We start from the raw sequence: 21,701 nt of genomic DNA on the forward strand, positions 1-21,701 counted from the left end.
GCTTTACTGCGGTTTAGCACACCACTCCGGAACCCAAGGTGAGTGATTACTCCAGTACGTATTACAGTGCAGTCCTCTATACCTCCGTGTTTGTAATGTCTCGATGGGCACATGAACATGTGTTACGTTTTGAACGCCTGTGTTTAATACCTTTTAAAATAGCTTTAAACACAAGCAGAAAGAATAGTAAAACTAAGGCCTGTTATTGGTCTTATTAACTCGTAAGGAATCAAAAGCACAAAAGTGTATTTTACATATAACCCAAATGAAAAATACGAAGACAAAAAATAGAGAAGAAAACCAGACGCAAGTGAATTTTTGATGAAGAAAAAACACTTTGTTGTTGGAGGTATTTACAGGAGATGTCTCTTTCTGTGGAACACTTCTTTCCACATTCAAAAAAAGTGATGCATCACGAGGACGGGGTACAGCAGAATAACATCATCATCATGTTCTTTATTTCGGTAAAATACCATAAAAGAGGGAAATAATATATACAATAATTATAAAAATAGTAATATGTTAAAAGAACTAAAAACATACATCTAGATCATGGGTACTCACAAACTTTCTCTCGGGGGCCAAATTTACAGTGTGGTTTGTCCCCGAGGGCCGCACCAGGGGGGGGGCTAGAGCAGAAAAAAAAAACTGTGACCATGAGGTTGATCACAGGTCCCTGCAGCGGACTCCGTCGTCCACTGAGCCACCAGACCCGGCATACACATCTCTCTCTCTCTCTCTCTCTCTCTCTCTCTCTCTCACTCTCACTCTCACTCTCACTCTCACTCTCACTCTCACTCTCACTCTCACTCTCACTCTCACTCTCACTCTCACTCTCACTCTCACTCTCACTCTCACTCTCACTCTCACTCTCACTCTCACTCTCACTCTCACTCTCACTCTCACTCTCTCTCTGTCTCTGTCTCTCTCTCTGTCTCTCTCTGTCTCTCTCTCTCTCTCTCTCTCTCTCAACCCCTCAACCCCTCAACCCCTCACCCTCAACCCCTCACCCTCAACCCCTCACCCTCAACCCCTCACCCTCAACCCCTCACCCTCAACCCCTCACCCTCAACCCCTCACCCTCAACCCCTCACCCTCAACCCCTCACTCACCCTCACTCACTCTCACTCACCCTCACTCACCCACCCTCACCCACCCTCACTCACCCTCACTCACTCACCCTCCCTCACTCACCCTCACTCACCCTCAACCCCTCACTCACCCTCACTCACCCTCACTCACCCTCAACCCCTCACCCTCACCCACCCTCAACCCCTCACCCTAACTCACACTCACCCTCACTCACCCTCACCCTCACTCACCCTCACCCTCCCTCACCCTCACTCTCACTCACCCTCACTCACCCTCACCCTCACTCTCACTCACCCTCACTCACCCTCACCCTCACTCACCCTCACCCTCCCTCACCCTCACTCTCACTCACCCTCACTCACCCTCACTCTCACTCACCCTCACTCACCCTCACCCTCACTCTCACTCACCCTCACTCACCCTCACCCTCACTCACCCTCAACCCCTCACCCTCACTCACCCTCAACCCCTCACCCTCAACCCCTCACCCTCACACAGTGCAATAGGTCTCGGAGCATTTGAGTTAGAGCTTTTAGAATTGTTTGTGGCTTTTTTTATTTGTAATTCTTTAGCATTGGCTACAGGAAACAAAAATGCTAAAGATTTACAAAAAAAACCCATAAACAATTCTAAAAGCACTAACTCTAATGCTGCGAGACCTATTGCATTTCCAATGCTTGTTTTTCTATTAGCTTCTTTACTGTGTACCCAGGTGCCCTTCATTGAAAGACCCCTGTTGGTGATTTGTTGAAGGTGGCTGTTTTTGGTACACATTTTCATGAAATATTCTCTTTCATTAAAGCCTGCTCTGTTCCTAAGGAGCACTCTATGAAAGCACTATTTTAGCCGTAATTTGTAAGATATGATAGTCATTTCTTGCAACTAGCTGCCAGGGAAAAAACTCTGAATCGTTTCCTTCAGATGTCAGAGACCTGTATAAAGGATGCTTGCCACATCATGTTAGTGGAAGCTTCATCGATAGTAGGCAGAAGGAAGTCCTGCTGAAAGAGGTTGGGGTAGGTGACTAGGCCCAAAATAAATTACATACACAAATCAACTCACTCCGTGACCCCTCCTTAAAACAGAAAGTGCCTTTTTTTAGATTCTGTTGACCAGCTCTGCTAAATAAATGTCCTAATTCATTCCCCCAACTCCTATCCCAAGGTATAACCTTGTTAAACATGTTCACAACAGACAAATGCAACATCAACATACACCTTTGCTGTAAGGCTAATACCTGGGCTGGTGCCTTGGGGGTGGCAGAGCATTATCTGAGCAAGGGGAAAAAGATGGACTCCCTTCATTGGATTGATGACCTATAGATGCCAGATGCTGACATTATTGTGCAAGACTTGGGCGTTGACATGCACGCAGTTGTTTCTGGGCCAGGACAATTTCGCGCTCCACAAAAGTCTAATCTCTATAGGGCTTCTACCTGAATCACTGTTTTACTCTCCTCCATAGGCCGCATTGGTAATACCTTCCATAATAAACATGTACAAATCTGTTGCAGCAAACTTTGTTAATCTGCTTTTGCACAGAGAGGTTGTTTTCACTGTAGACATTGAGGCATTTTCCCACCTCTGCTGGACATGGAGGTTTACCCAAATCAACTCAAGTTTACGCCTGGGATCCCCAGCTCTGTATTATCACCATTTAATGTAAGAAAGTTGGAGACCAGTCATGGGGCAGTCGTAGGCAATGCAGAATTTCTAAGCCACAGACTGGGCCTCTTAATTGAAGGAGAGGAAAGTGTATAATCTGCAAGTAGAATGAATTGAAAGCTGCTGCAGTGACTAAAAGCGACCAATAGCACAGAATTAAACTGAATAATGTGGACGGCTAGGCCCAAAAGGAAAAAAACATTGCAGACTCGATGGGTGTTTCAATTATTGGTACCCCAGAGTGATCGCTTCAGGGATTTTATGTTGCAGTACTGTTTTTGTCATGATCCACTGAGTTCAGCCTTCCGAGGATCTGTCATTCAGTTTGAGGGCTGACTAAGTCCTTAGGTGCAGCTACAGTTTAGAGAACAATTAAATCATGGGGGTGTGGGTTGTCATGCCATTCTTTGCTTTCTCTTGATTTTCCACTTCCTACAGCATCATCAACATTCTCAAAGTTTCAGTGCTTGAAGAGTATTGATGAGGCAACTGCTCTTTTCTTCTTCTTCATCCACCTCTAATCTAGTGTGAGTGAAATCTATCAAGCTAGGTTTGCCTGGCAAGTTTGAGAGACGTGGCTCACTTTTTGGTGCGTGCAATCTCTTGTGAAATGCAGACCTCCAGGAGAAAATGTAAGGCGGGTTTTGACTGCCATAGAAGGCAAATTGCTTATTACCTACTGACATTAAACTTGTAACAGAGTGGTTCGTCAGGGTGGTGCGTCGGGCCAGTAAACCTGGCTTGAGTAGGATCTTGTATAAATTGAAAACCAGAAATAAACATGATTCAAACTCAGTTCACAAGTAAACAAAGGTAACCATGTGTACTAAAATATTCTGTTCTTTATCAGATGGAAAAAACGATGTTCTTTTTAGAGATTGTGGTGCAATGCTGGATATTAGCATTTTTTAAAGAGAATTTTGCTCAGGATGTAACTTCTCAAATTTTTTTCGCCTGCAGAATTTATTCAAAATTTCACCAGAGGAGAATGCAGGAGCTCTCTGAGGTCGGTCTGCAGAACTTTTTTTGTCTTTTCCTAGTCCTTTCAGCTGTGGCGGATATCGAAGATGTTGCCAGTCGAGTCTTGGACCTCTTGGATTTCGTCGTCCCGAGCTCCAGCAGTACTGCCCAGAGGGCAATTGTCTGGCGAGGATACTTCGCCTTTCTATTAACTTACGTGGAAAAAAATATGGACATCAGCGTTTTAGCTGAGAAACTCTCTAATAGTTTCCGTGAAACAGCAAAGAAGTTCTTGGTAACTAAAAACGACTACACGCAGAAACAGGCTCTCTGGACTCTGCTTTCCACCTACATCGAGGGCATTCAAGAAGTGTTCGAGACAAGCTGCCACCTGCATCTTTCTGAGGAAAAGCTACTAAATGACGGCTTTTGCATGCTCTTGCCTGCATGCGGGGCATCCGAACTTGGGTCAGTCCTTCATTTTCTACAGGTTGCGGTGGCGAGAATCAGGTAAGAACCTCTGCATACCATAATATCATTATGCTACCCTCATGTACGCAGAAAAAATGCTTTTTAGAACCCAGAAACCTCATTATATTGATGTCAGCTTTCATTTTTTTCTTTCTCTGTCTCAATTTTTCCTCCTCTCTTGATGCTCTTGGGCCCGTGTGTCTGGGTTAATCTGTGCCATCTTCACTTTCGTTGTCGTCCGGTTCTATTTGGGTCATAGGCAACATGTGCGAACCAATAGAACACCTTGCACCACATTGACACAGAATCACCCACTCACCCTAATAAAGTCTGTTTGCTCAGTGTCACCCAACAGCCTACTGAATGTTGCTCCTTCATAAGTAGTGTATGCATTATTATGCAAAAGTGCATCAAGTGCATCAAAACTATTTACTAAGAGATCTATATATGTATCACATTCATGATAGCGTTTGTAGAAAAGTATATGATTTGAAGTATCACATATGTTTGTAAGTTGTATGTCTCTGTTTATTGTTACCTTAAGTGGGAGTGACTACTTAAATTGATAGCAATATGGTGCCAAAACAGATTGAGAAAGGCTCGACAGAAGCCGAAACGCCTCTCTTGTGTCTCGGGGTCGTGGGTGACTCGTTAAAATAAAATAAGCTGTATACCGAGAACCTAAAGCCCGTGCTGCTTGGTGTTCTGCTACCTTTACTTGTGCCCACATAGCTTTTTCCTTCAGCTTCTTTTGTTTAACATCGATCTCTTCACTACAATATTTTGCTTTTCCCAAAACTTCATCTACAGTACCTGATTGCCAACCTATCATATTATGACTTATCATGTCTTATCATGTCTCCAATTTCTGGTCTCAATCCATACACAAATCAATAAATAAAATGACCCATGTGTTTTTTATTCAACTCCTCATACCCACTGTATTGTTTAAATACTAGTAATAACTTCTCATAAAATGAATGCACAGATTCCTTCGGCTCCTGTGTAGTTCTGTCTATTTTTACCCAATCTGTCTCTTTTGGTGGAATTTAATTCTTCAGAAATACAATTACTTGTTCATATTTTCTCATCACTTCAGGTGACGGAGCACCTGTTACTTTGTCTCGAGGATATTCCTCTTTCTGCCAATTTACAGTGATTTTACACTCAGTCCACAAATCTGCTGGCACAACTATGTCAAATAATCCATCCAAATCAACCCATAATACTTTTGAAACTTTCACAAACAAATCTACTTTTCTCTCAATCGGGGAAAATCATTTGTAAATGATAATATATCCTGTCTACTCCATGGAACATGTACATATCCTCCTCCTGGTATTTCTCTCATAGGGAATTCATTTGCGACTATCTCTTTTTCTCTGACTGGAAACGCTAATGTTGATTTGTCATTAGTCTCCTCTCTCTTCTTTGCCCATTTCACTCTCCATTTATTCACATTCCCCCATCTCCGTAACAAGCAATTAATTATTTTATTTGGGTTAACCATCCTGCAGTGTTCATGTTTTCAATATCCTTTTCTGAAAAGTCTACTCTATAGGATTTATGCAATGATTTATTCTTTGCAAATTCTATCTCGAATTCATTTGCCAAACTTTCCATCTGATCATGTACTGACTTCGCTTTCCATGTTATACTTTTACACATGAACATAAGTTAATCATCTTGGTACGTTTATAATCTATCTGTTCCAATTGTTCCAATAATTAATTCTTCCATATACACTTTTAATTTTGCTACATCCAATACTTTAGGTTCATGCTCCTTTTAATTTCAGGATTTTAATCCAATCACTTAATTCCTGCTGTGATGGTCACCCTCAGGTGTCTGCGTTAAATCTATTTTCTCAATTCTCTTTTCGGGTGTAGCAGAGTCAGATTCTGCTCCAGTCGTATATTTATAAGGAAAACTCTGATTAAAGGTTAATTCAGGCGGATTTGTGTTATTGGTTCGTCTAATTTCTGACAAATCAGGATAAATGTTTCCTTTTAATTTCTGTATATTCTGTTGTAAAGGAATTGTCGAACTTGGCTCTTTTATTCTTTGATTGTCAAATACTGGAATTACAGGTCCTATCGTTACTGGAACTGTTACTGCTTCCATGCTTTTCGTAAGTTCCTGTATCTGTTCTGTCAATGCATTTGTAGATCTTATGTATTCAGCAGTATTGACTTGTTCCTCAACCCGTCTTTCTACCCTATTTACGTTTTCTCGATCATTACTTTGCTTGGGGCTACCAGTAAGTCTTGGTTCTGTTATTGAGGTACTTGGATTATATCTCACTTCCATTTTTTCAGGTACATCCGGTACATCTTTAAATTAGAAAAATGTTTTGGGGTTTCATTGATTCTTTCATCTGCTGTTGGAGCATTAGGTGTAGTTAGGACCTTAGGCATTGGGATTTCAGATGTTGTACTGAAGAGATGGTGTGCCACAGTAAAGGTGGTGCATGTAAGGCTTGATTGCAGACCTGTTGGAAAAGAACTGTGGGTTCAAGGTTAGCTTTTACAGCAACATATATATTTTTTCGATCTTGGAAATTCCTGTGCCTCTCCTTTTTGGGGTATTTTCGGTACATCCATTTTGTGCAATCTTTAAGTGGGGTACTGAAAGGTGGCATCAGTTGGGGAGTCATTTTAGGAGACGGTGAAAATGTAGTCGTGGAGCACCTGAGTTTCATTTTTGTGGTTCTGCCCCTCGTCATGACAGAGTGGGTGTTTTAGCGGGCTGATCTTCATGGTTGTATAAATGACTCTTTTTGTTCCTATTGTTTTATGGGCATTGCAGGCCCTTTAATACTCTACTTTGCCTAATGTATGTGTATAGTTTTATCGGTGCAAAATGTACTATTTGATATACACTTGTGCAATGTGCTGTGTAAGGGAGGAAGCTTGTTTCCTTTCCAGTAAAAGAATTGGCTTGGTAGTTTGGTCTGCCCTGTTCCCATAATGCACTGGGACAGGGACAGACTAATTTACATGTAGCCAGGTTCTGAGCTGGGATGGTGCATAGCTAAAAAACGGTGATGGATCAAGCCCTGATCTGTTGACAGTGTACGAGTGTTCTGCTTAATTCAGATACTTTGTCCATCACCACCCCTTTTTCTTAATCGTGTAAGGGAGGAGGTGTATTGTAATTTGGGGGTTGTGGGTAATTGCAACGTGTCCTGAGGACACGTGTATGCCCCTCTGGTCCCTGCACGTGGTGTATAATGAAGTTTTTCCTAATGGAGTTGAGTGTTTTGACTGTGCCCATTTTCTGGAAACTTTGTTTTTCCACTGCTTCCTGCAGGTCATTGGGCACCTTCTTAAGGTCTCATGCAGTGTTGGTCTTATTGTTGCATCCTGGTTGGGGTTGAGAAGCTGCTCTGTGGCCACCATGGGATTAGGACGTGGTAATGACTGGCATAGGGCCTATTGCTCCCTTGGACGATGATCGTGAGGCCGTGGGCATTTTTTTTCCTCGACATTCTGGGTGCAGTGGTGAGCAAATCTGTGCACCTTGTGTGGGGGGGCTGCGATGGTCATCTACAGAACCTATTTCCCTCCCGGCCTCTCTCTCTCGGATCTAGGATGCCACCCTCAGCGGGAATCAGGGACTTTTTAGCCTGTATGCCACGCTGCTCCTGCTGTTTTTGAGGGACATGACCCGATTAGCAGACTTTGATTATTTGGAAGCATTAGGCTAGAGTAGGAGACAAATATCTTCCTTACGATGGAAGACAGGTGCGTGGCTGGGACTTGTCGTGCTGCGAGTAACGAACTGAGATGGCTGATTGCCCTGGTGAATCTCCTTACTGACTTGGTGCCAAATTGTTGCTAATTTGTGCGTGGACTAAAGTTCTATGGGGCATCTCGACATCTCGCCTATGTGGAAAAGCCTGGCTCTGGCACTTGGACCGTCGCCTTGTTTTGGAACTGAAAGGGGTTCTTCACTAGCTAGAGGCCTAAAATTGTTGGAGAATAGAGCCCTTTTGATCTGGGGCTCACCATAGTGACTTGGATGAAGGAACATGGATGTCTGCTTTTATACATTAGGGCTGAGAGACCTGTTGGTGATTCAGCGCTGTACAAATGTCAATTAACAATAACAACAATAAGTCGCAGGGCCTGCCTGATCAAGTTTTTCTGACTTGGTGTTGAGGGGGGCGGTCATATCAATGATTTCAAAACTGAGATGCGAGTTCATTATTATACGTACATATATCATGGTGTTCATCGACATTGTATTTATCAATATTAACAGACCCAATTTTAAAAAGTAGAGCATCTTGATTAGCACTGGGAGGTCTTTTCCTTCGGGCCATCTCGCTTCTGCGGGAGTCAGACTCCTGTGGGAACGAGCGCTCTGAATGGCTGCTGGGAACATAAGAAAAATGTTGCTGGTAGCCATTTAGGACTTAGTCCCCTGTCCTGAATTTTTTAATTTTATTAAATAATATAAGGGGGTGGGGAGGGGGTAGGGTAAGGATACCCTCCTATGCCCCGTAGGAAGTTGGGAAACCAGAGAGAAACAGATGGATATATTGCTCCCCCTGGCCGGGAGCAATGCAGACTCCATCAGCATGCTGGAGCTCTGGCCATGCAGCCTTCCTCCCCTTAAAAAAAAATAACAGCCCTGAGGGATGGAGTCCCCAGGGCCCTTTTAAGGTTCGGTGAGGGGGGCCAAATGCCCCCCTCCCTGAGCCTCATTAGGCCCTAGGGTCTCCATCCCCCGCCGCCTTACGTATTTTAAAGGAGAGTAGGCCATGCGGCTGGTCTAGGAGCTTCTGTCTCAGGGTCAGCCGCAGCATGTCAAGTGTGTGTTTTGTGTGCACGTTTGGTGGTTCCCCCCTTCCGCCTCAGCAATTGCCTCTTCGAGTGCCTCAAATTCCATGCTTTTTTGCCACTTATTTACCGTTTGGAAGGAGATGATCTGACCTTTCAGGACTGCCTTTAGGGCCTCCCAAAACATAGTTTTGGATTAGACCATGTTTTTTTTTTATGTCAGTGCAATTGTGAAGTTGCTGCTGCAGAAGGTCACTGAATGTGGCTTCTCTTTACCACTAGTCGCTTAGCCTCCATGTCCTGAGGCTCCAGGAGGCAGGTCGCTTGAGCGATATTATGGCGGGAAAATGCTTGGTGAAAGCCTGAGGGAGGATCAAAGCAGCCGCAACGCCACTGGCCTCTACCAACGGGAGAAAGACCTAATCGATCAAATTAAATATTTCCTTTTTATCTCCCATCAGAATGTTTGCTTTAAAAAATCAAGTAGCATCAAGTAGAAGTAGAATACACCTTTTTAGGGTGAGCCTGGCCAGCACATACACTGCTCTGCGAAGCATGCTGTATTAAGTTAGGGACTTGAAGCTCGGCCCATGTCCCTCCCATCTTTTCAATTGGCCCCTGTTACCGTCCTTGCGAAATTGTTGCTTTTTACTCCTGAATAGGCTTGTTAGTCCCTCCTTGGTACCGCCGTGTCTGCATTTGTAACCTCCCTTAACGACTGGATAGTTTACTTGTCTTGTTACACAGTCTGCTTTATCTTGGCTGTGAAAGCAAAAGACTCGCAATTGTGTATCTTTTGTTATCTTAGCTGTGAGTACTATTTTGTTCAATGATTTGCACTATTCCACCCACTACGTAGCAGCATGCCGTCCGCTTTTACTTTAATTACTAATGGCGGTCCGCTATAACTATAGTGGCTGCGTTTCTTTCTTCATTTATTTTAGCAGCGCGGTCCGTTTTACTTATAGCGCCCCCTTTTTTTTTTTTACTAGCGCACATGAGTTGCTTTCACATTAATGGAGGCCAAAGTGAAAGCGCTGCATGGGGCGCTTTTTGCAAAAAAAGCTTTTTTTTTTTTAGCTTGACAAACAGATGCTTTTTAGGTCGAGCTGATGTGGCATACTGTATACATTTTACACTTAGCAAGATTTGCGTGCAGACTAAAAATTTTGTTAGTGGAAATCAAATTGCTTGATAAACCTTCCAACGTGTTTTAAAATACTGGAAGTGAGGAAAAGGTGGAGTAAGTTTCATTTTTACCCAGTTTAAACGTCTCAAAATGCCTTTGTTTGAAAGACAGGATTCTAGGATTTTTTTTCTGTATTTAAAAAAATAAAGTAATATAAACAAAAATAGTATATTCTCCAGCATTGAATCTTTTGTAATTATAGTCATAAAAAAGGAGATACCCTAATACAAGATAGGGACAGGGTGAGTACAGATCAAAAACCAAGTATCTCCCTATTCAAAGGCACAGCTCTGCCAAGACTATGTACAGAACCACATTAAAAGTAAACCCAAACATCAAGAGTAATACAGCAAGAGTAATTAAAAAAATTAAGAATAGTTCAAAAAATTATTATTATAAGGTACGTCAGGTCAACACAAAGAGCAAATACACAATAAAATAGTGTCATTACCAGTTTTTAAACTTTTATTGCAATCAAAAGTTAAAAACTGTTTTTACACATAAAAACATTTCATAATAGCGTTTTAGAAAACAAGGTTGACGCTGCGTTTTGGTGAGTAGACAGATGTTCACCTTCTTCAAGACAGTTTTCTCTAGTGTAAGGAAGACTGTGTTTCTTCCTTATTGATAAGTATTAAAATTGGAGGCAGGGGATCTTGATGATATCCCAAACTTTAAAACCGCTGGGTAAATGCCCAAGAAATGTAATAAGTGTTTGTTGGAGCCACCGTCTGGTTTTACAAAAACATGGACTATTTTTCTATAAAAAAATAATACATTTTCACATTAAAAGTGGCCTGTTGTGGATCCTGTTTAAACCAAGGTATGTGTCTTGCCTGGATACAGAAACAAGTTGGCCAAATATAGGTTTGCACCCTGAAAATGATTTGTCTTTGGGCCAATTTTAAGTTAACAAGACAGGCCTGGTAAATGAAAAACGGCCTCCCTGCGTCCAACGAAAGCACTTCCGGGTTTTAATGTGGTTCTGTACATAGTCTTGGTTCTATTGTAATTATGAATGCAATTAGAATGTTCCTTCAAGGTCAGAATCCTCTGGTGTTGAAGGGGCAGTGGTGAAAGCCTGTAGGACCTCTAGTGAAGACTTAACGGACAAGACGGAAGTCCTCATCTTTGGGTCCACCCCTTCGGCCTGGGACGACTACTGGTGGCCGACCGCACAGGGAACCACTCCGATTCCCACAGACCACGCACGCAACCTCGACTCCACCCTCACCATGACTAAGCAGGTCAACACCATCTCCTCCCCCTGCTTCAACACCCTCCGAATGCAAGGCATGATCTTCAAATGTATCCCCACTGAAACAAGAAGAACAGTCAACAAGGCCCTCATCACCTGCAGGCTGAACTACGGTAACGCCCTCTACGCAGGAGCATCGGCCAAACTCCTAAGATGGCTGCAACACATCTAAAACGCCTCTGCATGTCTGATCCTCGACATCCCCTGCCACATCACTCCCCACCTGAGAGACCAACACTGGCTCCCCGTCAACAAGAGGATAACCTTCAAGCTCCTCATCCTCGCATACAAGCCCTCAACGACACCGGCTCAGCGTACCTCAACAAACGACTCAGCTTCTACACCCCCACCCGCAAGCTCTGCCGACCTCGCCCTCGCCGCTGTCCCCCGTCGCTGTCCCCCGCTTCTGAAGAACGACAGCCGGAGGCAGATCCTTCTCCCACCTCGCTGCCAAGACCTGGAACACCCTCCCCACCCACCTACGGCAGACGCAAGACCTACTGGCCTTCAGAAGGCTACTCAAGACCTAGCTCTTCGAGCAGTAGCAGCCCCCCTCCCTCCCCCCTGTGCCTTGAGACCCTCACGGGTATGTAGTGCGCTTTATAAGTGTCCTGATTGATAGTTTGAGTGCAGGTTGGTCAGCAAAGACAGTCTGATTGAAGAGTTCTCAAGTAACGGCTTAAAGATTCTGAGGCCTGGTAATGCAAGTATTTGTGTCTGGCTTAAGGTCGTATAATAACAGCTTAATGTAAGCATTGGTAACTAACCCATGGTGGCACCTCTAGTAACGATCTGAGGTATTGCAGCGTGATAAAGTAAGCATTTGTATCTGTACAGACCTCTTGTGACATATTAATTACCGCAGTTTTCATTGCAAAAGTGCTGAATGATAGCTGTGTTTCAAGATCGTTCGAGTCTGTGCTTTAAAATACTCAGATTTATGGATAGTATTGCACTGTCCTCGCTAATGTGCTGGGCCTTAATTGCTATAATGCCAACATTTTTAAGTTCAAGGATTTGTTGTGTAGACTTCTTTTTTTTTAGGCACCAATGTATAGCTGAGGGAAACCTGCCACACTGATATCAGAGTGCGTTAGTCATCTTATTCCCCCCCCCATGGTGACTGTAGGATGCATTCCCTCTGCCTTGTGCAGATTTTCTGATTCTGCACTTTGCTTTTCATAGCTGAGTTTTTCGTTTGTGTGCGTGTTTTTTTTAAACTAATAGTTTGAGACCGGATGTGACATGGTCAACAGTGAGGCGTGAAATTAGGGGATAGAGAGCTTTGCATACAGCGAGATGCTTCTCTCAGAAATGCCTTTTGATGCTTCTTGTGTCTAAGGCAAACGAAATGCTCACTGGAGAATATTTTATTGTTGATTAAGAGGTGTTATGAAAACGGAGACCACCGTAAGTAAACTGCTCTTTTTATTGGGAAATGCCGGTGCCCCAGTGGTCGGACCTCGGCATGTCAAACTGTTTTAGCAAACCCTTTAACACTTCTCATTATGAATCTGGAATCACATTTCCAGCTTTGGCGGTGATTCTATTTGAGATTATTGTAAAAATGCCAATCTTTCACTTACAGGAATTATGTGTAGTCAAGTACCGTAGTTTAATATATGCAGTGTCAGGAACAATGAGACATAGCTCGTCTCGGCGAGCAAGGTTATTAAATAGGCACAGCAGTTAAGTGCCCGGCGTTGAACTTGTCCACAGCTTATACACTGATCCGCATCAGTGTTGCCAAGAAGCTGGGCCCCACAGAAATAAGCTGAAGGTGTCCCGGTGTCATTTTCATACACCGCGACACTTTCAGCACGTGACGTCATGAGGTCATTTGCAAATTGTCAGTCCCCCCCACTTCTTTTTATAGGACTTGTGCCCTGATTGTACAGCTGCTTGAGCCGTGTCGCTATTGGACAACATCGGCAAAAGGGGATGATTACCAAGCGCTGTATTACAAAAAGTGCCCCGGGGGCGCAACGGGCGTTTGTGCCCGCTTTGCGCACCCCGGGGCACTTTGGTATTATAGAAGGGGGTCGCATACGCATGTGGCCACTTCTTTAATAACAATAGCGCTGGCGCACTTAAAGCGCCAGCGCTATCTCCAGAGGACGTTCCCTCATTTGCATGGGGGAGTGCCCCATACAAATAAGGGAATAATTTTGCCCACGCTGTATTACTGACTAGGGCGCAGAGGCAAAGAAGCTGTCAGGAGGCTCATTGACAGTGCACCTTCTACAAGATGGTGCCCTGTCAAATCGCCCCATGAGAGCAGTCCTCTAAAGGGGGGACCCCCTCAGACATCCCCTTACAGGCGTGTGCAGTCACTTGCTGCACCTGCCTGCAAGGGGATCTCTAATCCCCTTTATAAGTTCAGGTGGGTGCCACCTGCACTGTAAAAGCATGGATCAGCTTCAAAGCAGCTGCTCCGTTTTTTGCATTAATGTGCAGCCCCAGGTGTCTTTTTTTTTTTTTAGGTCTCGCCGAGCTTTCTCGTAGGCGATGCTATGCGAGATATTAAGTAAGGGGCTTTTAAAAGTGCTCCCAAAGGCTGGAGGCGGATCGGGTACAGTGCATGTGTGCCGGTCTCGCGCACCATTTGTCAGCCTGTGTGGTCACTTGTGCGGCCACTATGATGTTCTCAGTGAGCTGCGTGGCCACTGAGAACATCAAAGCGGCCGCAAAAGTGATCACCATTTGCGCGCGCACCACTCGCGTGTTCCCCCTCACCCAACACTTTCCCTGTTGGCATTCCCCCCTCCCTTCTCGCCCAGTCCTTGTTTCCCTTGTGCTTCTCCTCTGCTCTCCCTTGTTTTTTAAAGTTTTCTGCTGTTGCTGCCTAATCTCTCCGTTGGCTCCCAGGCCCCCACAAGCACCTCCCGTTGCTCCTTGTTTCACCTAGACAAGTCAATGCTATATTAACTGTGACATAGTCACCACCAAAGAATGCTGCTGCAGTATTCAATGTCGGAAGTTCAGAGCATCGATGTTCTGCTTAGCTAACAGCAACACTAGCTACACATCTAATTTCCAACCAACTTCATAAGCATTTTATGAACGCATTTAACACTAGTTTTATTTTGTTCAAGAGCTGCACATACGCTGAACCTTTCTTATATTCTCTGCCTTGCCTAAGCACAACACCGTAACAAAAACAGTCCGATGATGAGTGAGCAATCACTTTCTGTGTAAACTCTGCCGCTCCACGCGCTCTGTCAAGCATCTGCACGAGAGTTTGGCTCGAGGCGCTAAACAGTGATTAAGGTAATAAATATTTCAGAACGCTGGAATTTAAAGTACATTTTTCATTAACCTCGTCAGACTCCGTCAGACAGTCTTCATATCTTAGTTCGACAGGCCCACTTTCATTTTTTTAGGGGGGATAATCAAGTTTATTAAATTAAAAAAATTGCAGATCAAAACATTGGTAGCAATTAGACACAATATACAGATATATTAAATGGGATATGATTTAGACTCAGTCAACAATTGTAGGCGAAACCCTGCCCTCGCCCTAGGCTTCACCACATACAGGCCCATTTGGACCCTTCACACTGGCGATAAATTAAACCATTTGCCCCATATTTTGCCTAAGAGTTCTGGGCATCCCCAGGCCTCGAAGAGAGGCTCCTCTTGGGCACCGCACCAGTCCACCCCCACCTCCAGCTCCTCATGGTGGGCGGCATGGCCTGGGACCAAAGCGCAGTGATATCACGCTTTGCCACAGCCACTGCCGTGCCCAGAAATTGCTTGTCCGCCCGGGATCCATCAAGGCAGTCTAACACTCCCAAGATCAGGCTTAGCAGGTTGTGAGGGACCTCCCACCCCAGAGCCCGCGTGAGTTCACGCTCCACCCCAGCCCAGAACAGTGCAAGAGTAGGGCTTTGCCACACCATTTGGTAAAAATCGGCTGGGGCGTGTTCACACCACGGGCAGCATGGGGAGGGCAGCAGGCGGGCGCTGAACATGCGTACCTGGGTAAGGTATGCCGCGTGTAGGTAGTAAAGTTGGACTAGATGCAATTTGGAGGAGGTCGTCATGGTCTCGGGTGCCAGAAGGGCGCCCCTCCAGTCTGCGTCTTCTAGGGGACCCAGCCACCCCTTCTACATGGCACGGTGCGAGTCGAAGGACGCGGGCCATTATTTACCAGGGAGCGATAAATCCGTGACACCCCCCCACTGCCCAGGTTTCCCATCATCACTTGGGCTTCCAGGGGACTAAATTCAGGGAGGGAGGCGGGGGTTGGAATGTGGGCCTGAAGGGCCTGCCTAAGCTGCAAGTATTTGTAGAATTGGGGAGAGTAAAGGGAGTGGCAGTGTTGAAGGTCTGCAAACGATCTGACATGGTCCCCCACCCAAATGTCTCCGAGCTGCGAGATCCAAATGTGGTCCCATTTACGGAGGTTCTGGAGAGACGAGACCTCCTCTAACCAGGCCCCACTCCACAGAGGCGTCTGCCTGGTGAGTTTCCGATCCCATTTAACGTACCATCGGGTGGTACGCCATGCCATGAGCACCGTTCTAGTGATGGGGGGAGGGCCTGTGAGATTGGGCTCCTGTATAGGTATGCTTGGAGTTGCGCAAAGTCTGTCGACTGGGGCTCTACTCGATATGTCGGGTCGGACCAGCCGCCTGCGAAACAGTTGTGGATCATGATCAGTCTTGTGGCCAGATAGAGGTGGAGATTGGTCACTCCCATTCCTCCATCATAGGGGGGGTATGCAGCAGTGCACTAGGGACACGCGCGGTCTCCCTCCTCCCCATATAAATCGAGTGAGGATGCCGTCCAACTCCCGGAACCAACCGCCTGTGAGAGGAGTGGTCACGTTTTGTAAGATGTATAGGAAACGGGGGAGGACCATCATTTTGAAAAGGACACTCTACCGAGGGGATTAAGAGGAAGGGTCTGCCATCTTCTGAGGTATGCCTTGGCCTTAGTGACTAGGGGCGTGATGTTCAAGGCCCACTCAAGCTCCGGGAGGAGGGCCACCCACACCCCCAGATACTTGAAGGATTGCCTCCGTAGGGGGATGGTCGTTTGCCAGTCGAAGCACGCCCGGGAAGCGTGTAAGGGAACAAGGGAGGACTTCGCCAGATTGAGCTTGAGGTCAGAGACTCGTTCAAAAGCCGAAAGGGCATCTAGACATCGCGGGCCAGAGCTCTCTGGGTCTGCCAGGAAATGGAGGACGGCATCGGCATACAGGGCAATTTTGTCGATCTGGTGCAGATACAAGGCCCAGCCGCGGATGAGGGGATCTTGACGGATGAGGGAAGCCAGGGGCTCCATTGCTAGTGCAAATAGGAGCAGCGAGAGCGGACAGCCCTGTCGGGTGCCCCTCTGGATAGGGAACACCTCCAAAAGTACGCAGCTGATGAGGACCCTCGTCCTGGGGGTTGAGTAAAGGACCCGGATGAGGCATCGGAAAGGGAGGCCGAAGCCCATCCTCCTCTCCAACACGTTCCCCAGGTAGCCTCAATCCACTGTATCAAATGCTATGAAAAGCAGTGCAAGATACGGGGTGAGGAGATGGCGATGCGCGAGGGCGAGATGAAGACGGCGTATACATTGCCGGGTTCCCCGGGCGGGCATGAAGCCACATTGATCGAGGTGCACCAATTCTTGTAAGTGGGGATGTAGCACTTGGGCTACCACGGTGGCGAAGAGTTTTACGTCCGTATTAATAAGTGAGATAGGACGGTAGTCGGTACACACGAGGGAGGGCGGCTGCGTCTTCGGGAGGACTACGATAGTGGCCACATCACTCTCTGATGGGAAGGACCCTACTTCGACTACATGCTTAAACAGGTCTTGTATGTGCGGGGCCAACGTGTCTTGGTAGGCCGCGTAGTATTCCTGGGGGTAACTGTCAAGCCCGGGCGTTTTGCCGGAGCGCAGCAGTGAGATAGTCCTGTGTATCTCTTCCAGGGTGAAAGGCCGGTCTAAAGACTCGGAGTCTGTCTGGGAGAGGCAGGGCAGCTGAGTCTCGGTCTCGGACAGTAAAGCCGTCAGTGAGGTTCGGGGGCGGGGGGGCGGAGTAAAGGGCTGCATAGTAGCCCGCGAACGTCTGGGCAATGCCTTGGGAGGTAAAGGATCCTACGTTGTAAAAATTGTGTTGTAATGGTATGCGTTGTTAAAGTATGCGTTGTAACGTCATACATCCACTTCACATGACTTACTACTTAATGATGTCTTCTGTGTTTGGCCAACTATGGTAAGAGTTTTCTGTGTTTTTTGTTCTGCTTATTTGTTTTCTTCTCTCCTTTCTGTTGCTTTTTTCCCTAGGCCCTAGCTAACAATAGTGCAGCAGGAGCGACAAGACGCATCTGTGTGCGAGGGCCATTGTTCCCCAAACAAATTGGTATTTTACCACCACAGGCTTGTAGCGTAAGGGGCTCCTATAAATTCAAATCTTGAGTAGTCTGGAGACAACCTCTTTCCATGTTTAGAAGAAACTCATGTTCCTCAGGAGTTCTACATACCAAATCTGCATTCTCCAGAGCCTTTGAACAAGCAGCAGCAATCGGCCAGTCATCTGAATATGGATATAGTCTGCTTTCTGTAGCCTGCAAATACCTCATGAGTCAGACCCTTTGTAAAACCAAGAGGAGTTGAAGTAAAATCAAAAGGAAACACCTGATATTGATAATGCTGATTCTCTATCACAAATCTCAGGAACCTCTGATGCTCTTGATGAATTGGAATATGGAAGTGCACGTCTTTTAGGTCTAACAAAATCAAAACGTCTTCCGGACAAATTAGCCACAAGGATCGCAGGGTTATTTTGAAAGTACGATGTGCCAAGTACTTGTTCGAAGTCTTTGGATTCAGAACATGTCTGAAGTCTCCATTGTCCCACCAAAACGAAGATTGACCATAGTCCTTGACCTTACCTCTTGTGTAACCATTGTAATTCGTTTTTTCTACCAGAGTGCATCTGCTTCCACAGTGTGTCTCTTTTAATTTGGATATGTGGCAAAGGAGTCTGTTGACAAATCTGTTGGTCAAGCTCGTCCACTATCTGAAGGACATATTTCTCTGACAAACTCTCATTACAGTGAAGCTGGAAGTGAGAAATCCTGGTTCCTACTGGCAAACACACCATATAGTGTAGCCCATTTGCTTGTTAATTAATTGACACTCAAAACTCCCTTAAACGTTCTCTGAGAGGGGTCGTGATTAGTTTAATTTCACGGAAGAATAGAACAGTAAATAGTAGATCAGATACCGTAGAGAAACAGATCAAACAAATCGAAAAAATACACCTAAATTTTAAAGGTGACAAATCGTTTTGCCCACAAGAAGTTAAAATAAGAATACAAGAGAATACTGAGCAGTAGGGTCCACATCTGTGTTCAGTCACAGAAACTGAAAGAACTCTGCAGCCTTAACAAGCCTGACAAGATGGTAGCCTCATAATCAAAGTACCTGAAGAACAGATCCACAATAGTCCATGAGGAATTTCTCTAGACCAATACATATGAAAGTCAAAGACTGCCACATCTAAGGCATATTATGCATAGCTCTGACTGAAGCCCAGAAATAACAGAAGCATGTACTTTTCCTTTGTAAAGTTAACATCCCCTCTATTTTGGATGAAGATAGGTAAAGCCTTAATAACTCAATCAACATATTGGAAATACTCCAAGCCATTTCTTCTCTTCCCCATTGGATAAGGTCCCAGGGATGGATGGCTACCTAATAGCTTTCTATAAACCACACATGCACTTATTTGTCGACCCACCAGGTCCAGTCTTACATAGCTGGTGCTGTCTCGGCTTCTGCAGCCAAAGCCACCATTGTGATTCCAAAGAAGGATGAAGACACAAACTCCCTAGAATCCCATTTACAAGGGGTGAATAAATGACAATATAACCTTTCCTAATCTCCAGGCTAACATTTTGGTGTATGCCTGACAAAACAAGTATGACCACGCCAAAAAGCTTATGTAAAAAAAAGTGATGGGTATGATGATGAAATTAATCTTGGCCACTGGAAATTACCCGGGCCACATCCCAGTCCATTGTTATTTTGCCCACAATGCTACCTCCGATTAGATCCAGCCATGTGCAAGTCAGCCTTTATCCTGCTCTAGCAGTAACAGTCTATCCCGAACTGCTAATCCAGGTCCTCTCTGAACCTTAACAGACACAACACAAGACTGGTTCAAGATGAACTATTCCAGCCGGGAGCAGGGTCAGTACAGATCTGCAGAAGACGGTCCATTGTCAAGAGTGGTACGGTGGGTGAATTTTTCTCTAGCATTTCCTCGTCACCCTATTATTGCAATTTAGAGGAAAAGGCTGGAAGCCAAAGCCAGAGTTGTTGGCTTGGCCAGTGCTCGTTTTAATCCGAATTCAGATATAATTTCTCTACAAATTAGCATTTTATTAACTAAGGATGCTTAAATCTTGAGGTGTCAGTGAGGATGCACCGCTCCGAGAACACGACCCTCGTATATCTTGCTCAGTTGATTAATAACAAAAATATATACAGGGCATGCAAAATTGTCCATTGACTTTTAGCTTAAAAGGTTGAAAGTGTCCTCGACTTTACTCTTCCAGAAGCACGGTGGTGACGACGATCACATCTATCCACTTCTAGGTCCGCAAAATAAAATTGTGCAGCGATGTGCTCTTGTAGGCAACCCTTAAATCTCACTCAGTTTGCATTGGTGCAGTAGAAGCAACTTCTGTGTTTGCTATTCTTCTAATTTATAGCTCCCTTTCTGGCAGCAATCTATATTGATGGTTTGGTTTCAGGATGCACTGAACATATAGTTTTGGAGGATTGAGAAATAAAAGCAAACCTATTTGTGTTTAAAAATAAAGAATGAATAATTCAGAATGTTGTGCTGACATGCAGCAGTTTAATGTCTTTTCAAATATTTTAAATGATGCAGCTTTCGTGAACAAGATGTATTTAAAAAATAATATGCATTTCATTTTGTTTCCGGGGTTGTATTAATGTGATCCGTGAACTTCATCGATTTGGGCGTTTCACAATGTATTTTAGCAAGAACGCTCTTTTCTCCTGGGTGAGGAACATGGGCCAGTTTGTGTTTCATTAAATCCGGCACAAATCCGCCCCAGACACAAAGACCTGGAGGCATTTAATCTCCATCCTTCCTCTTTTACCTACCCAGATTTCTTTTTAAGGATATCCCTTGTCAGATATAAAGCTTATTTAAAATGAAAAGAAAACTGGTGCAATTTTCTTTATTCCATTTCAGTCTCCTAAGGCCCATTTCCCCTGGTGAGCTCATAGCAGCGGGGGTTCAAGGGAATTCAGCTCTCTGCAAATTAATGTCTCGCATCATGAACATTCAGGGCTTTTTTTTTAGATTTCTGTGTCTTGAAAAGTAATACGGTGAGTGCGAGTATTATTTCTTGCCAGCGGGTAGAAGATGAATGATTTTGTCACAGTTTTGCTGCTTGATGAGCAGTGTCCTGGGGGTCAGGTTTAAGTCTGTGTCACTATGCTGCTCATTACTCTTGAGCTAAATAAGTTCTGATTGGATCCAAATTGCCTCGCGCCCGGGCCGCAGATAAGCTCAGTGAGCAGGGACTGACCTGCCATTCAGGCTGGGAGTCACCCCGGTGTGCAAATGCTGCATTAGAACACTGCGAGAGGGGGCGGCTGGCAGCCCAGAGAAATCGAAATGTGAAAAAAAAACCTCTTTGATGCTTGTGATGGAGGAATCTGAAATGTGGGAACTGACAGGTTGATGGTACTTATCAGCTTTGGCGGGATTAGGGACCAGTGGCATCTTGCTTCCATAATGACAGAAGAATAGAGCCGACCGCCAAACATTCGGCGGAGCAAAGCCGGCCTCGCGCTGAGGCTCTGGAGCCGCCTCATCAGGGCGGCTTGCGCGTGAGGCCCGCTGACGACATCCAGCTGAACTTCCGCTTTTGAGTCGCTGCCATTCTCTTGTTTAGTCTACTTCCACTGTCAATGTAGCTCATTCATAAATAAAATGCACTTTTTTTTAAATAAAGGTTGTGTTTGGATGTCAAATCGTCCATAAAGGGGATTATTTGACCAAATAGCTGCTCTTAACACTGTCAGCGGAAGTCCATAGCAGTGGTTACAAAAACAAATATTAACTACATTTTGTATCCTCTAATTGGTTGTCTGTTTGTTTGTTTTTTTGTCCCTAAACGGTAGCACCGCCATAAGCAGTACATAATTCTCTCACTTCCCATAGGAAAAAAATACCTCTCAGCAGTACATTTCTCCCTTTTGTGTCTGCACTCTGAATACTGGTGAGCCGG

General features: G+C 45.0%; 1 protein-coding gene across 1 annotated transcript in view; it reads left to right on the forward strand.

Annotated features, from left to right (window-relative positions):
* MMS22L (MMS22 like, DNA repair protein) overlaps positions 1-21,701 on the forward strand; it is a 522,815-nt gene that overhangs the window by 190,112 nt on the left and 311,002 nt on the right. Inside the window, exon 13 of the mRNA XM_086926628.1 lies at positions 3,717-4,226. Coding sequence (XP_086782754.1) covers positions 3,717-4,226 — 510 coding nt within the window. The remainder of the gene's footprint in view (positions 1-3,716; positions 4,227-21,701) is intronic.

Source organism: Lissotriton vulgaris, chromosome 6 (genome assembly GCF_964263255.1).
Source record: "Lissotriton vulgaris chromosome 6, aLisVul1.2, whole genome shotgun sequence".
In the NCBI taxonomy this organism is placed as follows: Eukaryota; Metazoa; Chordata; class Amphibia; order Caudata; family Salamandridae; genus Lissotriton; species Lissotriton vulgaris.